General features: G+C 50.5%; 1 protein-coding gene across 1 annotated transcript in view; it reads left to right on the top strand.

Moving 5' to 3' along the window:
- GRB10 (growth factor receptor bound protein 10) overlaps window positions 1-18,379 on the top strand; it is a 98,477-nt gene that overhangs the window by 67,790 nt on the left and 12,308 nt on the right. Inside the window, exons 7-13 of the mRNA XM_045564735.1 lie at window positions 3,834-3,949; window positions 4,968-5,036; window positions 6,636-6,773; window positions 8,059-8,169; window positions 9,446-9,544; window positions 17,061-17,138; window positions 18,117-18,233. Coding sequence (XP_045420691.1) covers window positions 3,834-3,949; window positions 4,968-5,036; window positions 6,636-6,773; window positions 8,059-8,169; window positions 9,446-9,544; window positions 17,061-17,138; window positions 18,117-18,233 — 728 coding nt within the window. The remainder of the gene's footprint in view (window positions 1-3,833; window positions 3,950-4,967; window positions 5,037-6,635; window positions 6,774-8,058; window positions 8,170-9,445; window positions 9,545-17,060; window positions 17,139-18,116; window positions 18,234-18,379) is intronic.

The following is an 18,379-nucleotide window of genomic DNA, read 5'->3' as shown; positions in this document are numbered from 1 at the left end:
CAGGGTCAGCTCCTGAGAGCACTCACCACTTGAGGCGCTTTGAAAGGTGACGCAGAGCTCTTGCCTTGGTAGGAAAAGCCCGGGGGCTGATCTCAGGGGAGCGTGTTCTGTCTGTGATTCCCAGGGCCCCTGCTCCGGTCTGCTGGTCCCTTTGCGTGCTCTCCCCCTGTGGTGGCACTGCCCACGCATCCCGCCTGCTGGCATGTTTCAGCCTCAGTGTCTGGGAGTAGAACTCCCAGCCTTGGCAATACCATCCTTGACAAGCCACTCAACAGCCGATGGCAAGTCCAGCTAGGGGTGCCAGAATGGGGCCGGTCCTTAGGAAGGCGTCCCCATCCCTCTGCCCCGAGCACAGGAACTGCAGGTCTCTGGGCTTCGCACATAGAGAGAAGACAGTGCTGTTAAACAGCCTGCAGACATGTCACATAAGCAAACTATTTTTTAAAGGAATTTTTACAAAACATCTTGGTGCCCCCCTGAACTTGAAATTGGGTTTGCAGGCAAACCCTATGCCTGGGAGTGTGGGGGCACCTGGTGCCCAGAGTTCTCGCACCCAGGCCCCGAATAACTGAGGGCATCAGGTCAAGAGGTTAAAGGTCAGGTCATCTGGGAGAGGCTGGAGCTGACACAGGGAGCAGAGTAAAGAGAAAGTCACAGCCAGATCCTGTGACTTGCAAGGATTTGAGGAATTCTCTTGTCACACTTCGGGAAAAGCAACAAATCTTTCTTGGGCAGCTTACAGCTCTGAGTTTGTTGCTGCTCAGATGAAAAATGCCATGGCAGGAGCTCTCGGGGTCCTGCGGCTGTGGCACGTTTGGGTGATGGCATCTGAACACGTAGAAAGGTGTCGGGGAGGAGGAACTGGCTCGCCTTGAGCTTTCGCAGGCTGATTTCCTGCCTCTCTCCCCGTCCGCTGTACCGGAAAAGCACAAAGGATGTCCTTTCCCCCCTGGAATCTACAGGTAGGAGGAAGGCCGCTTACAGGGCTTATCCACGGGGCAGGGTGTTTTTCTGTAGACGTGCCGTCTGTTCCCGGCTTCTTAGCCTGGAAAGCCCTGCGCTGGTTGACAGCCCTTTCCTCTTCCTTGGTGGGCTGTGCTGAGTGACGATGGGCCCGGTGTGGCACAGGTTGGCTGGCAGCAAGCCTGAGGGCGCAGCCAGGTGTCGGGCCAGCGCTGGGGCTCGGTGCTCTGGCTACGCTCGGCCCTGCCCTGCCAAGCTGGGCGGCCCAGGTGTCTGGTGCGAGTCACGTGCCAGCTGCATGTGTTAAGGCAAAGAAGTAAAATTCTCTTTTTTCAGTTGTCCAATATTAAGTATTTTTCTTGTGAAGTAGGGTAGATGCCAGACTTAGTTTCAGAAATTTGAAAAATACAGCCATCCTTCAAGGAATTTTTGCCTTTTCCATTTGTACAAAAATTACTCTTGGAATCTTAGGGTGAAAAGTAACATTCCAGTTTCACTTAGGCCAGTTGTACTAATACGAAGTTCACAGATGGTGATGTAATTGTTTAGTGTAATCACCCAAGGTCTTTAGACGCCTGGGGAAAATTAAAACTGGACGAAAGGTCTTTGAACTGATGTCCTGTCGTCCGACAGCAGGACTGCAGGTGCGCAGGGACATTCGGCTGCAGCCTGAGCCCTCAGATCCCTGAGAAAGGGGCTCACCTGCCACTTTGTCACAGTCTCCTGAGCGAGGAAAAGGGAACTGATGCAGCAGGTTTTGTTGTGTTGGGCCCACCTCTGGGGCTCTTCGGCCCCCCTGCAGTCACAGAGTGACCAGAGTCACAGAGGAGCACATGCACTTTAGGATCCACGGGCAGGTTTGGTCCACTGGTTACCCCAAGTCCCCTGGTCCCCTCTGCCAGGGCTCCACGCCCTCACCTGTCCCCCTGGGGTCTGACCGCCGAGGACTCTTCTGTGTGCAGCTCTTCCGGCTGTTCCCAAGGGAGGCGCAGGGAGCCGGGAAGGGCTGGCCGTGGGCCAGGGGTCTGCAGGCAGGTGGCTCCCCTGGGGGTTCTTTTTGGCTCTCCTCTGGGGTTTTGGAGACAGAATTCCTTTTGCTTTTGAAAGAAGACATCTTGTCCTCACTTGGGTAGCTGTCACCTCCCTTTTTTATTTATCCTTATTTTACCTAGTAAAAAATTTAATTCTGTAAATCTACCATCAGCGAGTTATTGGGTCATTGGTTTGGGGTTTGTTTTTTGTTGTTGTTTCCTGTAACTACAGAGAGAAATTTTTCTCTGAGTAAAAATCTCAGCGGAAGTCATTGATTTGTTTTCCTCCGAGAAAATACATTTTAAATGAATGACCTTGAACCTGATCTCTGTTTTGAAAGCAAACAGCAGTTTTGGTTGCATGCTCAAGTTGTACGTGGTTTCCCTCTTTTTCTGTCCCGGGGAAACAGAAGGTCTGTGTTTCAGTCTGTGTGTTGCTAGCAAATTCCCCTCCCCAGACAGGGGCATAGGGGAACCGTTCCAAGCTTGCTAATGGTGCCAGGTGTGAGCTTTCTGGCAGCCCTGGGGGGAAAATTCCTTTTCTTCGCAAGTTCTGGCTTTAAATACGTTTTTATCAAAGGACCCTTTCCTTGTAGTAGCAAAACTGAGGCTGAGGACAGACCAACTCCAGAATCTTCTTCGTGTGCCATTGTGGCCCATCTGAAATGAGCACCCATGGCGACAGTTGTCTTTTGGAGACAGAAAGTCTTTTTCCACAGTCTGGGTTGCTTTGACTCAGAAATGCTTTTGCACCAAACTTCACCCCTCCCTTCCAAGATGAGACTTTCTAGAGATTCCCTTCTGGCCGCAGGAAGGGAGTCAGGCTATAAGCTCAGGACTGTCCTGTTGTTGGTGCTGTAGCATCTTCACCTGGATGGCTGTGGCCTCAGTGCACACGTTGACCCTGCCATAGATTTGCTCTTCCTGTTTATGCAGTTACTTAACATGGCTAAGTTCCTGTGGCCACCGCCCCACCGTCGGGGCAGTTTCTGAGGACATGCCCAGCCCCCGAGCAGAGCAGCACGGCTTCTCCAGGCACGTGCGGTTCTGGGGTGTACCGGCTTCTTTGTGCCCCGCGTGGAACCAGGTGTTTAAGCAGGGAAGGAAGTAACTTTTCCAGGGTGATGATGATGATGCTTAAAAAGATGCTCTGAAGTATGTGCACGTGTGTGTGTGTGCACGCGTGGACATGTGTGTTATGTGCACATGGGAAGTGCTGTGTTACAGAGTGTGTTTTCTTCCCTGCTGTCACATACAGTGCCGAGGATGAGAACTATTCTGTGGTGTGGTGCGTGCGGGCTTCAACGTGAAGGATGAGTGTTTGCACAAAAGGTCTCAATGACATGTCACGCGCCTGCTCTCCTGTTATATTATATTCCCCCACACGGAATCAGGCACCCAAGTGTCATTTAATGAAAAAACTTCTGTCACCTTCCACCTCCGCACCCTCTCCCTTCCCTGCATCGTACAGGTCCGTCCTCCTTCCTTTGACTGTTTTCCCAGTTGTTCCAGTCTGTTTTCCGCAAGAGTTGCAATGCCCCAATTTAAGGGCAAAGTTATTTGCTAATAGTTTTTATTGACTCTTCTTAACATTTTGTCGATACCGAATTGAAAAGAAGTATATAAAAGTAAGCATAGAGCTGAATCCCTCATGCTGTGTATTTTAAGACCTCTTCTGCATTTGGTGGTGCATTAGGGAGAGATTTAAATTCAGTTTGGTTCTTGGCCTCGTCTTCGTTCACAATGTTTAAAGAAGAACAGGAAGCCAGGTGTTGCGCGTGGTCGTGGAGCTGCCGGCGGCACTGCCTGAGCGCCTCACACGTGCCCTTTGCCCTGCAGAAAGGTGCCTGGAAGACCACGAGCTGGTGGTGCAGGTCGAGAGCACCATGGCAAGCGAGAGCAAGTTCCTGTTCAGGAAGAATTACGCAAAGTACGAGTTTTTCAAAAATCCCATGGTGAGTCTTATCTCTTCAGGTTCGGGGTTTGGGACTCTTAAAATCTTGAAGTTTATACTCGGGTTTAATGGTATCAGATTACAAAGTAACTGAGATTTATGAGGTAGTGTACAAAACTCAGCGTTGCTGTTTAACTAAACAGTGCTTGCTCCCAACCCAGGCTCTGGTGCTTGACTAAGTGTCCTCGTGACTGGTGGAAGGTCCTAGTCTCCTTCCTCAAATAGTAGCCATGCAGAGGGGTTGAGCCCTTAAGTCAGGAGAGCGGGGAGAGGCCAGGCCTTTTCAGTTACTTTGAAAGTTCTCAGTCAAACGGGAACAAATTGATCAAATGCTCAGCAGAAGAAAAAAATCATTATTCTCTGCAAATAGCAAATATTATTTTGTGACTCTATGTGGAAGAATGAGTAGAGCAATGCATGTGATTGGCCAGTGTCTTGACTAGGCTGCAGGGCCGTCCCTTCCCTCTCTCCGTTTGGCAGAGGTGCTGTGCTGTGGGTGTCAGCGTAGGCAGGTGCCTCATCACCTCCGGAGCACTTGCCCTTGTCCTGTGTCACAGGGCAGCGCAGCGTCACCTGGGGAGAAGACCCAGGTCTACCTGTGGCTCTGATAATTTAGCTGCTTCGTTTTCAAAAGTAAGAAATTTGAGGACTCTTTTTGGGTAATGCAGCAGAAAAAGTCTGTTTCACATAACTGTGCCCACCTTCTAGTTTCAAGGCTTCTGTATCTCATGCCACCCGCTTGTGCCACCGAACTGTAACCCTGGCACCCCTCTGCACCATGGTGCACGCTGGGAGACATGAGTCCCGTGTGGAACATGATAGATATTCCAGACTGGGATCCAGCATTTAAGTAGGTGTTTCCACCGTGTGATGAGGGAAGAGTAAGGCCTGTCATTTAAGATACAAACGTACATCGTTGTACCTGTGGGAGTGGTTTTAATACTGACATACCTGTAAGTATACTTTGCCCCCAGTTTGAAGCTAACCATTAACATCTTTGTTTTTCCTCATTTCCTTAGAATTTCTTCCCAGAACAGATGGTTACTTGGTGCCAGCAGTCCAATGGCAGTCAGGCTCAGCTTCTGCAGGTACTGGGCAAACATCGACTTCCGCTGATGAAGTAGGCTTTCTGGATAGAAGGCCTCGTGGAACTGATAGGGCCGCGCTGTAAAAACCCGAAGAGGTCGCATCCTCAGTCACGCATTCACCTCAGCTCCCAAAGGAGTTTAGAGGACCCAGAAGTAAAAGTTTACTCAGGAAATCTCTGTGTCGCTGGGCTCCTGCAAAGCAAGACGAGCGCTGGTGCCAGGGAGCGCCGTGGCCGGCTGTGGGCTGAGGCTGGGTGAAGCCCAGGGCTGCCTGGTCAGGCCCCTGCCCGGCCGCCGGGACTCTGCAAAAGTGCTGAGTCTGCTTTAGAGAAGAAACGATTGAATTACCGCGGAGTCCCTTGTAAAGTGCCTTGCCATACATTGAAAATAGGGAAACCTGTTTAATTGTCTTCTGCTTCCTAAAGTCTGCTCTAGGAGCGCCTGGTCTCTGGGAGGGAGCCCAGCCTCGGTGCTAAGACCCTCACTCCTCCAGGGTGGTGGGCAGGGGGAGGGACCATTCCTGCCGCCCCTGCAAACGCGTCTGTGTGCGTGTTCATGGAGAGAAAAACCGCTCCCTAAGGCAACCAGCAACATCCAGGTGGTATCAAATATAAGAGAAACTACTAAAATTTAGTTCCTGCAAAATTCTGCCCATAAGCCTTTCTTTTTCTACTTCATCATCACTGGCTGAGTTTCACCGTCTCAAAGATAGGAGCTTCAGAGCTCTGTTCTGGTGGTCTCATCAGAAGCCCCTCCAACCATAGCATTTGTCAACACCTGTTTGTCATTATCCATGCACAGTGAACAGTGAGCTGGCAAACTCTTTGTAATTGCTTTGACCTTGAGAAGATGTGTGGACCTCCTGAGCGTGTGCCGTGATCTCTTGAGGCCCTGGAAGAACTGCAGCCAGGAGCGTCAGAGCTCTGTCCGGCCTGCCCATCCCACCTGCAGGGCAGGAGCTCTGTCCCCTCCCAGTCCAGTGGGAGGACCCGCCAGTTTCACTCCTCAACTTCACTCCATGGCCTCTTCCCTTAGAAAAGCAGGGATTTTTTTTTTGGGGGGGGGGTTGTTTTCAGTAAAGCCTTTGTTCTTAAGGCTGCCTATATAGCTGGGATGGGGGATGCCACCAGGGTGTCCCGGGTGCATCATGTGCAGACAGACAGTGCCTTCTGCATACCTTCCATTAGAGAGGTGCCTGGCCACGGTGGCTGCTGGCCGTGCACTCTCAGTTCCCTGCACCTAATCGCCTGCTCCTGGCCCTCGCTCTCAGCCTAGCTCTGGTGACCAGATTGGGTATTTTACGGAAAGCTGGAATGAGGGGCAGAGCCCTTTGATGTACTGTCTTGTAAGGAATTTATGACTTAGTGTTTTCACTAGTGTTAGGTCCATTTGCTTGCATGTATTTCATACTAATTATTAAATATGTTCTATGCAACACCAACTTAGATGGGATTTTAAGACCTTTGAAAGGAGAAAATTCTCAATTTGACCAAAAAAATCTTTTAATAATCCAGAAAATGTCGGCTGTGCTAGTAACATATTCGCTTTAATTTTTTTTGGATTACCATTGTCTGATTTTTAAAATTTGCTCCTCAACAGAATTTTCTGAACTCCAGTAGCTGTCCTGAAATTCAAGGATTTTTGCATGTGAAAGAGCTGGGAAAGAAATCGTGGAAAAAGCTGTATGTGTGTTTGCGGCGATCAGGCCTTTATTGCTCCACGAAGGGGACTTCAAAGGTGAGTTTTAACACCCACCGGCACCAGCACTGATCATGGTCCAGCCGCTCTGGGCTGGGAGTGCTCAGAGTGAACTTGGGCTTCATTTTAAAATGCACCTTTGGCTCCTCCAAGCTCGTGATAACTTATTATTAAGCTGGCTCTGGAACAGCCAAGCTCAGCATCACTGGTCTGCTGGCTGACCTCAGAAACGGGGTGATGCTACAGGCCTAGGAACCCTGACTGCCCCGCCCCGCCATGGGTTGGGAGCAGACCCTCCTGGCTGCACGGGCCCTTCAGAGACTAATCTGGTTCTCGCAGTTTGGGATCCAGGCCAGCCATAAGAGTGCTTTATAGATTATTGCCTCCCTAATGCCAATCTAACATATATTATTGTACGTACTTTATGGAGTAAGTTGCAATTTTACATGGATCCCCAGTGAGAAGAAGAGTCTCTGAGAGAGGGACAACAGCTGCAGGCCTCAAAAGAGAGCTGGTGTCATTGTGGGCTTAGCCCGGGGTCTCCTTCAGTTCCTGCACACTCTTACCTACTCTCTTCCCGTGACTTGCGTGTACACCTTGCCGTGGGAGCCGTGTGCTGCCAGCCCTGGCCAAGCATTTACCTTCTAAGAGCTGTGGTCCCTCCCACTCTGGCCAGCAGAGAGCAGGGAGGAGCTGGTGGCCGCCGGGTGAGGGTGCTGTGCACACTCAGTGCGGCTCTGGGAAGTCAGCAGCTGCCACCGGAGGAGCCAGAGAGAAGGGCCATCATCTCCGGGGAGGGGCTTTGACCTGACGCAGGGCAGGGTGGCATGCTGCCCTCCCAGCCCCGCTTTACGGCCCACTCGCCGTCCCTGTGCATGCAAAGCACGGAGCCTGGAGCGGGAAACGGAACTGGGCTGGAGACTGAAGGAGCAGGAGGGTGGGACAAGCTGCCAATGGGAAACCGAAGGACAGGCGGACTCGGAACGGCGGGATGGCCCCTGCGTTGGAGGGTGTGCACTTTGACCTTTGGGTTTCAGATTTTCTCCTGGTTTTTACTTTGAGTATTTAGTCATGGGGCTTTGATTTAGCAGAAGCATCAAATACCTTCCCACAGTTTTTTGTCTGAGAATTTGGGAGGTACATTTTTTGGGTGAGGGCTTGGTGGATTTGGTTTTAATTGAGCACATATTTCACACTGTGGTTATAACCTCTAAAATGCCAGTGCTTGTGGGTGTGCCCTCGGTTGACCAAGATGTGAAAACATTTGCTCTTGGCTGTGCCTGAGACCTACTCTCTGCACTTAAACCTGGCGACATTTTCACAGGAGCCCCGACACCTGCAGCTGCTGGCCGACCTGGAGGACAGCAACATCTTCTCCCTGATCGCTGGCAAAAAGCAGTACAGCGCGCCCACAGACCACGGGCTCTGCATAAAGGTACTGGGCTGTGAGCTGAATGGCGTGTTGGTCCTTGGGTAGCTCAGAGGCTGGAGGAAGAGCAGGCACGTGATGGATAATGCCAGCGAGTCCAGGGTCTTAGGGACGGTGGCTTTTGGCCTCCAGGGTGGCTGTGGCTGTAGCCAATAGCAGTAGTGGAAGGAGGAGGCAGGTTAGGGGAGGGGACCCTCAGCCTGTCACCTTGGGTGACCTCCATGGTACTGAGTGAGCTGATGCCTTCTATGTGGGCTTCTAGTCATGGGATAGTTAGATAGGAGTGATCACAGTGCGGCCCACCCTTTACATGCATGTGTGTGATGGCATGTGCACCTGTGTGTGTACACAAACACACGCACACACACTTGTGTACATGTGCACACACCTGTGGGCCAGGCCCGCCCCTCCCCCCTGTTTGTGGTGATATTGGCAGTCATGGTGGTAGATGACATTGCTGTGTACTTGCTGTGCACGGCATGCTCAGCCAATGGGCTGACATCCGTTGTCTTGTTTAACCTTCATAGATGCTTACAGGTAGGAACTGAGTCAGCCACGGGGCCCACGTCAGGTAGCCAGTGAGCGGTTGTGCTGGGAATTCACTCCGGTGGGCTGACTTCTGAGTCCCAGCCCCAGCCCCGTCCTGAGGGGAACAGGAGCCCTTCTTGGGCTGCACCAAGGAGAAAATTCCATCCAAAATACCATCTTATACCTTGCTCAGAGAGGCACTTTTGGCTAGGAGTAATGAGCCCGGCAGCCAGCGCCCCACCCTTCCCAGGGCCCGTGCCAGCTGCGCCCACCCCTCTCTGCAGACGGGTGGCGAGCCCAGGGCAGTCACTCATGTCCTTCCAGATTCCCGAGGGGAAGAGCTGGGGCAGCACCCTCCCCCTGCGCTATCCCTTGAGTCTGGGGCTGGGGTTCTGGCTGAGGCCCAGATAAGTCTATCCCTGCAGCAGTCCTCCTCCCTCGCCAAGGGCCCTGCCTCAGTCTCCCGCTCCAGCGGCGACGTTGGTCTCGCTCTGTGGACCTTCCACTTGGAGCCTGGCCTTCGGGCCACTCAGACACCACTGTCCTGAGCCTCACAGGGCCTCCTCCCTTGGCGAGCCCACGAGGGGCCCCTAGGCCAGCTGCCCCTCAGGCTCGAAGGCGCGTGTCTGCTGTGCTCCCCCATTGGGCGACGTCCGGCTGGATGTCCCTGCCGGTGCCCAGTGTGGCCCTGCCTCCACACTGGCATGTTTGTGACCCACTGCTACCTAATTTGACTTTGTTTTACCTCCTTTAGCCAAACAAAGTAAGGAACGAAACTAAAGAGCTGAGGCTGCTCTGCGCAGAGGACGAGCAGACCCGGACGTGCTGGATGACAGCGTTTAGGCTCCTCAAGGTGCGTGGTGCCGCCGTGTGTGGCCCGAAGGGCCAGGAGCTGGGCTTGGCTTCTGTGCTAGCAGGAAGATGCCCATAACTTTTCCGCTGCTCTGTCAGTAGTTTATTGATCAAATGTAGTTACATGTCTTTCTAAGCAAGATCTCAGGAGCTTCTGACAGGGGCTTAAGATTACAAAGGTTAGAGCCAGGTTTTCTGGCACGGCACGAGGGACGCTGGGGGTGAGGGCATCTCGTGCACGGCAGGACATTTCCCAGCATCCCTGGTCTCCGGCCTCTGGATGCCGGCAGCACCCCAGCCGGCCGAGGCAGCCAGAAATGTCTCTCAATGTGCCAGGTGTCCCCAAGGGGCAGGGGGTGGCAATTGCCCCCGGTTGAGAACCGCCGAGTTAGAGGAATAGGGTTAGAAAAATCGCGACCAGGGAGAAACGGAGAAAGGAAATGGTACCTGAGGAGGTTAATTATTCTCGTGGCTGAGCGAGACTCTCAGCTTCCCAAAAAGCCCAGGCCATGGGGGAACGTGGTGAGCTGCAGATCACCGTAGTCCTCAGGGGAGACGGCGTCTCCTGACTGTAAGTTGTGAAAGAAATCTGTGACGTGGAGCCCCACATGGGACAATGCCCTTGATGGCAATTTTATCGTAGTTGCCAAAGTGACTTCCTTTAGCTCTTTACTGTAATCACTTTGGTAAAGCTAAGAACGTAACAGTACGGTCAGTCTCACTTTGGGTTTCCCACACCGTGTTCCTCTGCGCACACACAGTATCCCACGTGTCTGGAATTACTTATACCTATAAAGTCCACGTGGGTTGCAAGTAAGTTGACTGAGATGAACTTGGCTAAAGTCCAGGGTTCTCTGGAGGAGACGGGCATCTAGTCAGCTGTGGCCTGTGTGTGCAGTGGTCCAGGGATCTCTGCAGAAACTACCAGCCTTCGCTGAGCTGCAGTGTTCCTCTAGCCGGTCCAGAGGCGCAAGGTGAGGTCAGTCAGGGAGGCGGATGGGCCAAAGGAGACTTAGCTCAAACCTCTCCTTACGGTTCCACACAACGTCAGCTCCACAGATAGCTGTCCTGTTTCTCTTTCTCAGAACCTTGTACTGTTTTATTTTTTCTACTGATAAAACCAAAAAGTATTAAATTCAAAATTTTCCTGATTTATAATCAAAGAGGAAATGTTGGTGTTAGCATGAGATATTACAGATCATAGACTACTCCCTTATCAGCTAGTTTTAAATCTGCCATCCGTGAGAACTGATTAAGTAAGTTGCAGGATTTCCATTGAGAGGAACACTCTGCAGCTCTGAAAAGACTGAGGTTGCTTTTGTGTTCTGTTATGGGGAAATCGTTAACAACGAAAGAGCAAAGTGCAGGGCAGCATATAGGGAGCGTGCCGTGTTGGTTGGGGGGAGTTGCCATGCTTGTGTCTGCTGGCGTGCGCACGAGCACTGTGCGGGAGGGAAGGCAGACGTGGGCAGCGGAGATGCACCCGTGCAAATGCGGGCAGAGGCCAGAGAGAAACTTCTAAAGTTTTATATTTATATATATGTTTGATTTTTTTTTTTTATCTGCAAATCTATTTTGGAAGAGGTAAGAAAGGCAATGGAGGAGGAGAGTGGTAGTCCACTCTGTGAAGCTATAGATTTTATTACTTTGGGTAAGTCCGGGGAGCAAGGGCTTAAGTTTGATGCGTGAAAAAGAGCAGGTGTCTCCTCTGGTGCCGCGACTGGCCGGAGGAACGGATGTGGGCGGAGCTAACAGCGAGGCTCCGAACCGCCTGCACCATCAGCGTTGACAATAATGTGCTACGCGATATTGACGTGTTTGGAGCATTCACCGTGTGCCGGGCACTCCTGATCACTTTACCCCTCACAACGGCTCAGGGACACGTGTGTTATCCTCATCCTCACTGTACGGATGACAGAACTGAGGCCCGGGTGTGGCAGCTGGGCCGTGGCGGAGCCAGGCGTAGAGCCCCAGCATTCTGGATGCAGAACCCTTTCTAACGACCGTGCTGTGCCACCCTCCTTGCGAGCCACCGGGAAGCTCAGTGCTGTTGCCCGGCCGCCTTGCAGGCAGCACTTTGTAACCAGGGATGCACAGATTTCAAAGGCGTTACAGATACGTCCCAATGCCATTCTTCTTGGAGGCTGGAGGCCTGGACCTAACAGGAATGTGGCCTTTGGGACAGTGAAGTGAAAGTTGAGTTGCACATTTCTGTCCTAATTGGTTCTGGTCCCAGGTCCGTTGCCGTTACTGGGCAGGCTGAGAACAGCCCCTGAGGTCAACAGCTTGGCCATTGATTTTGGTAGTCTAATACGTCCCTCCCTCCCCGCTCTGTCCCCCAGTGTTCTGGTCAGAGAGGGGAAAGGCATAATGAGGAGATGAGACTGTGTGGGAGGCCTCTCCGCCTTGCACCTGCACAGGGCCTTTGGAAAATGAGGCGTTTTGTTCAGAGACTTGTGTCTTTTGAAGCTGTAAGGGGACTAAAATGCCTCTGTCCTTGTCCCTGCGTCTTTCCCAAGGCCCTTCTTGGATGTGAGCATTGACTCAAGTCCATGGTCAGTCTTGACCTACTCGACGGGGAGGCGGGAGCCATGAGGGGCTGTGGCTGGATGGCCGCCTGCAGCAGTGCGGCTGGGCGGGGACCCGCGGGCACCTGTTTGTAGGTCTGGCTCCCCTCCAGCATCCTCTTTGAGGACAGGGGCTGCTTAGCGCTCAGAACATAGCAGAGCCTCAGGAAAACTGAGTGGGTAAAAGTGGGAGCCAACTTAAACTTGGGTCTCTGGCTTTGATCTTTCCTGGTTTGGTACCGTATCTGCCTCCTGCCTACTGGATGTCACTGTCCCCGCCAGAGTCGGCCTGTTGGACTAAAGATGCTGCGGGATCCCAAACAGTCTGATTCTTAGGCCTTCACAGTGTGTCACCAGCACAGACCGAGCAAATGCTGGGTCGTGTCTCTTCACAGTTGACGTGAAGATCTTGTCTGCAGTAAATGGTGAGAGGTCCCTGTCAGCCTTAGCCGCTCAGATTCTCTTGTCCCCTAAAAGTGGATCAGGTGTTCTGTGTCCTCACCTGGAGGAAGTAGAGGATACAGATAGGATGCCTTGTTGTATAGCAGTTGTCAACACAGTTATCATTTCTGTATGGTGGGTAATGGGTCGGCATAGGCAATGTATTGAAATGGAGATTTGATTTCCCTAGGGCTGTTTGGGAAGGAAAGCCTGGTTATTTTGAATTAACCTAGGACCTTCTTACATTTTTAAGTACCCACACAGTTACACTTTCTTTAAAAAAATAAATCTTACAGCTTGGACCTACGTGGGAGAAACCTGGCATTGGTGTCGTCAGCTTTGCAGAAAGATGCCCAGTAGCTAGCACCAGCAGGGAACCTTTCGCCCCTCACTTCCTTCCACTCGTCCTTTGTTAAGTGAGTTCTTGTGCACTGTGGGGCTGTGCAGGGAGGATTAAAACTTCAACAGTTATTTATTGTCTCCTTCCTCCTCCCTCTGTCTTCCAGAATGTTCTTAAACTGCTATAGAAATTATTCCCCAAGAGGGAGGAGGTCTTTCTTTATCTATACAAGATTCCGTAGCCGTGGTTGCTTTGGTTTAAATGGTCTGATGTTGAAAAGGCGATTAAATTAGATGTTCAGCAAGGCGGCAGTCTGAGGGGACAGACAGGGCCGCCTCCACACACACGCTGCTGACTACAAAAGAGTGCGTCTGGAACAAAGAGAAAATTCACACCCGCCCTGGGAAGCAGCGTGTGCGACGCAGGGAACAGGGTCATCTGAGAGCAGCGAGAAAGTTGTGCAGAGCGAAAGCCAGACAGCCCGGCACTGGGCAGTGCGTGCCGAGCGCCCGCCAGGCGCCAGCTCCAGAGCAGGAGCGCCACATGCCCTGGGTCATCGATCCTCCCGAGGGGCCTGAGAGGGAGGACTCTGCCCTCAGAGTGGGAATGAAGTTCAGTGAGGTGGAGGGTCCAGGGACTCAGCATCCCTGAGACGGGAGGGCCTTAGGAATCACGAGAAAAGTTGAGAAATGGCTCCTGTGTGCTCCCAGCCCCTCCCTGCCACGACACAGCCCCCACCCGCTTCCACACTCGCCCACGTTCCAGCCCTTCGGGAGGCGGGACACAGCTCCACGGGTCCCAGAGCCCGCGCTCCGACCAGTGCGGCTCTGGGGAGCAGCTCCGTCTAAAAGCTGAAATGAAACCAGGGCAACGCAGGAAGCTTTAGGTCCTGTGCATGAAGGACTGAGCCTGCACTCCAAGATCATGTCCTCCTTCCTTAGTTGATGTTCACATTTCCCTTCTTTTGGGAAATACTCTTGATATTAAATGGCAGGTTTTAGTTTGTGCGCATGTTAATTGTCTTACTTGGCGAGTGAGTTGCCAAACGTTAAGGCAGTCATGAATTTTTCTCTCCCAAATTTTATTTCTGTGTAAAATCTAACAGTGTGAAAATCATTGATTTAGACCTTTCATTTCATTTTCTTCCCTGCAAGCTGACTTCTCAAGCCTGTGGGTTCTCACAATTTGTGTTGTGGCAGAACTCTTCCCACCTCCAGGCAAAATCTCTTACCACTCCCATAGGTCTAACAGAGCAAAGGCCTGAACAACTGCAGGTGTCCCCGGTCACAGACGAGACGCGTTCCCGAGGGTGTCGTCACCTCCCACAGTGCTCCTTGCCAGAGAGTCTGGTGGGCTCATATTCTTTATTAAGAGTTATTACCTCAGCTTTGTTTTGGTTAGTGTTTACAGGGGTTTTTTTGGATCATCTTTTTCTACCTTCCTGGGTCCTTATGTTTAAGGAATATCTCATAAGCACAACGTAATTGTGGATATTTCGCTGTGATTATCTTTTAGTTGGAGCATTTATTGTGTTTTAATGGTATCATTTAGTGTGATCAATAATATTAGTGTTTGCACCTATCGTTTGCCATTTTTTTATCAGTCTGTCCCACCTCTCCTGTATTCCTTTTGCTCTTAATTTTTTGAATTCATCAACTGTTATTTACATTTTTCCCTCTGCTAGCCCAGTGCGTACATCCACATTTACTGTTTTCTAGTGGCTGCCCTCGGCGTCACAGCATGCATCCTTAACTTATAAGACCTCACGCAATTTATTGTCCTACTTTGCCACTTTCAGACCAGCATAAGGACCCTCAACTCCATTTGTACCGTCGTCCCTTTTGAAGGACTCTTGTCATGTATATTAATTTTCTACATATTTAAAACCCCATAAGACATGTTGTTGTTGTTGTTAATATACTCAATTAATTTTTCCTGAATTTGCATTCTTCTCTCCGGGACTAGAAGAACTTTTTCCTTAGCAATTATTTTCACATGGGCCTAAGAAATGTTCTCAATTTTTGTTGCACCTTCAATATTGGAGGAACGTTTCAATGGTTATGGAAGGCTAGTGAGCAGTTGTTTTCTTCTGCTTTTTCATCCATTCCGTTGTCCTCTGGGTCTTATTTATGTAACAATATCAATTGTCTGTCCTCTACTTGCTTAGTGAAAATAATGCATATTTTTCTCTGGTTGCTTTTGACATTTTCTTTATCTCTGCTTCTCAGAAATCTTTCCATGATATGCCTGGATGTGGGTTTATTTGTCCTTCGCTCTGAAGCTTGATATGTTTTTGTCCATTTTGGAAAATTCTTGGCCATTGTCTCTTCATGTATTTCTTCTGACCTATTCTCGCTCTTCTCTCACGGGAGCGTAATTGTACCTATGTTGGCCCTTTTCATCATGTTCTAAATATTTTCAGTTTAGAAATGAGTGTATACCATAAGACCTAGAACTGGAATTGAGCTTACATCCATGAAGGAAGGTCAGAAGGAAGATGCAGCCTACTTGGTAACTGTTTCTGACTCGGTTTTTTTTTTGTTTTGTTTTGTTTTTTTTTTTCCCCAAGTTGTTTGAGAGGGAAATTCAGGAGTGTAGGTTGGGATGTTGCAGGTGGGTGAGACTTTGCAGAGCCTTAGTCCTTACTGCCAGGGTAAGAAAGCACACACCAGTGGCTGGTGAGGCAGTACACCCGGTGGCTAGGGAGAGCGCTGGGTTTGGAGCAGGCTGCACACATTTGAATCCTGAGTCCTCACTTTCCCGTGACCTTGGGCAACTTGCTTCATTCGCTGTGCTTTGGTGCTGTTCTCTGTAAATAGGGATAATTTCATTACACAGCTCATAAAATGAAGAGGATTAAATGAAATAATAACGTAATGCACTTAGAATAGTACTTGGCCCTTAGCAGCGCTCAATAAGGTTACTTGTTCTTGGTGTTGTTATTATCTCTGTCACTGCCCTGCTTATTCCGAAACCAGTCAGCTCTCACTCCTGTGGGGCAACAGCAGCAGCAGAACTGAGGTGTGCACCGTATTGAGTGTGTACTTGACCCTTGAACAACACGGGTCTAAACTGTGTGAGTTCACTTACACAGGGATTTTTTTCAATAAATATATTGGAAAAAGGTTTTGACATCTGCAACAATTTGAAAAAACTCGCACACTGTGTAACCTAGAAATATCAAAAAAATGAAGTTAGGTACATCATGAATGCATAAAATGTATGCTTATACTAACCTATTTTATCACTTACTACCATAAAATATACACAAATATATTATTAAAAGTTAAATTATATCAAAACTTACACACACACTTACAGACCATACATGGCATCATTTGCAAAGAAGAGAAAAGTAAATGTAATGATGCAGTATTAAATCATAACTGCATAAAATTAACTCTTGTACATACTGCACTACTATAATAATTTTGTAGCGACCTCTTGTTGCTGTTGTGGTGAGCTCAAGTTGTTGCCGCTTAAAATGCTGTGTGACACTAATCATCTCTGCCTGGTCTCTTCAGCAAATTGCATGTTGTATTAAAGTGAGGTTTTACTACACTTGATGTTCTTGAGTATTTTTTGTCCGTTTAGTGCAATATGGTAAACCTATGGGACCCTTACGAAGTGCCACTGCTGATGCTGGAAGTGCTCCCAGGAAGCAGAGAAAGGTCATGACACTGCAAGAAAAACTTGAACTGTTTGACGTGTAGCGTAGATTGAATACTCGCCCTCCATATCAGACAGACGGTTCATCTTGTAAACAAACTATGTAAACTTACAGTGTTGGTAAATACCGTACAGTACTATAAATGTATTTTCTCCTTTATGATTTTCTTAATGACATTCTCTTTTCTCTAGCCTACTTTGTTGTAAGAATACCGTATATAATGCATACGACGCACAAAATATGTGTTAATCGCCTGTCTGTGTTATTGGTGAGGCTTCCGTCCACTGTAGGCTACTACTAGTTAAGTTTTAGAGGAGTCAATGTTATACTCCGATTGTCGACTTCAGAGGGGCAGCGGCCTTAACATCGTTTTTCCAGTGTCATTTGCTCTTCGGGTCACGGGGCTGTTGACGGGTATTGTTCTGTGTTGTGTACCCGTCACTGCACTTTGGCGGCGTGGCCTTTGCTGTGCTCGGGACTAACTCTGGTTTCCCTGCAGTACGGAATGCTCCTTTACCAGAACTACCGCATCCCGCAGCAGAGGAAGGCCTTGCTGTCCCCGTTCTCCACACCAGTGGTAAGCAAAGCTGGCGCCTTCCAAAGCCCAGTGTCTTTTTCAGCTGCCGTGTCCGTGTGTGTTGTGAATGTCTCATTTCCCACGGGGCGGCCGGGAGAAGCTCCAGGAAGAGCGTGCACATGCCAGGGAGGCCAGTGTGTCTCACGGCATTCCATGTCCCAGGAGGCGGTTTTGTCGTCTCCAGGTGTGCTTGCGTGCAGCAGGCTTCTGCACCCCCCTTCTCCCACCCTGCGGCTCCCTCGGGGCTGTTTCCGTAGGGGGCTCTCTTTAGTGCTCAAAAATGCCAGCACCAAGTTTCAGCACTGCTGGGAGCCTTTGCTGCCTCCGGCTTTTGTTCCTGCAAGCCACAGGATCCACGGGTGCCGCTGGCCCTTAAGTTCCAGTCATTCCCTGGCAAGAATTTAGAGATCATAATCACTCCTGTATTCTCAGCATGTACGTTACTGCCCAAAGGGGCAGAAGCACTTCACCCTCTTGAAATATGATCTTGAAGATCCTTTAGTGTCTGTTCTTACAAGATGTCAAATGACACCACGGAAAGAGCCCACGTGTTCCCTGAGCTCACACACCTGGGGCATGCTGTGCTGGTGAGGACGAGGGTCGCCCCACGGTCGTTTCCTAGACGCACTTTAGTGCAGGCCGGGGAGCCCTGAGGGGCACATGGTCCACGTCCTCCTGGCACCAGGTGGCCTCAGCAGCTGTCTTTGAATACTCAGAGAAGACTGGAATGATTTTTATTCTTCTTACGAAAAGCCAAAGCCATTCTTATCTCAAAGGCCCTCTGGCCGCAGAATTTTCCACCGGAACCAGTGAATTTTCCTCCTGAAACATCAGGAGTTCAGGGGGTGAGGGTGGGGGGAGGCATTGCCTGTCACCCTTTCCGGGCCCTCTTCCTGATCATGTCCCGCCACGGTTCCGCTGCGTGCTCCGGCGACTGACTTCCCTGCGCTCTAAGACTCTGTGGTCTTTCCTTTGCAGCGCAGTGTCTCTGAGAACTCCCTTGTGGCGATGGATTTTTCTGGTCAAACAGGACGTGTGATAGAGAATCCGGCCGAAGCCCAGAGTGCCGCCCTGGAGGAGGGCCACGCCTGGAGGGTAAGGCCCCGCCCCGGCCCCCTGCAGAGGCTCCCTCCCGGGTGGGGTGGTCACCCCAGTGCTCGCCTTCTCGCAGAACAATGGCTCTGTGCGTGGCGGCACGGCAGCGGGGGCATCAGAGTTCTCAACTGCAGGCAGCATTTGGC

This window comes from Lemur catta, chromosome 11 (genome assembly GCF_020740605.2).
Source record: "Lemur catta isolate mLemCat1 chromosome 11, mLemCat1.pri, whole genome shotgun sequence".
Lineage (NCBI taxonomy): Eukaryota > Metazoa > Chordata > Mammalia > Primates > Lemuridae > Lemur > Lemur catta.
Note: the sequence above shows the minus strand (reverse complement) of the source record. Positions and strands in the feature narration are given on the sequence as shown.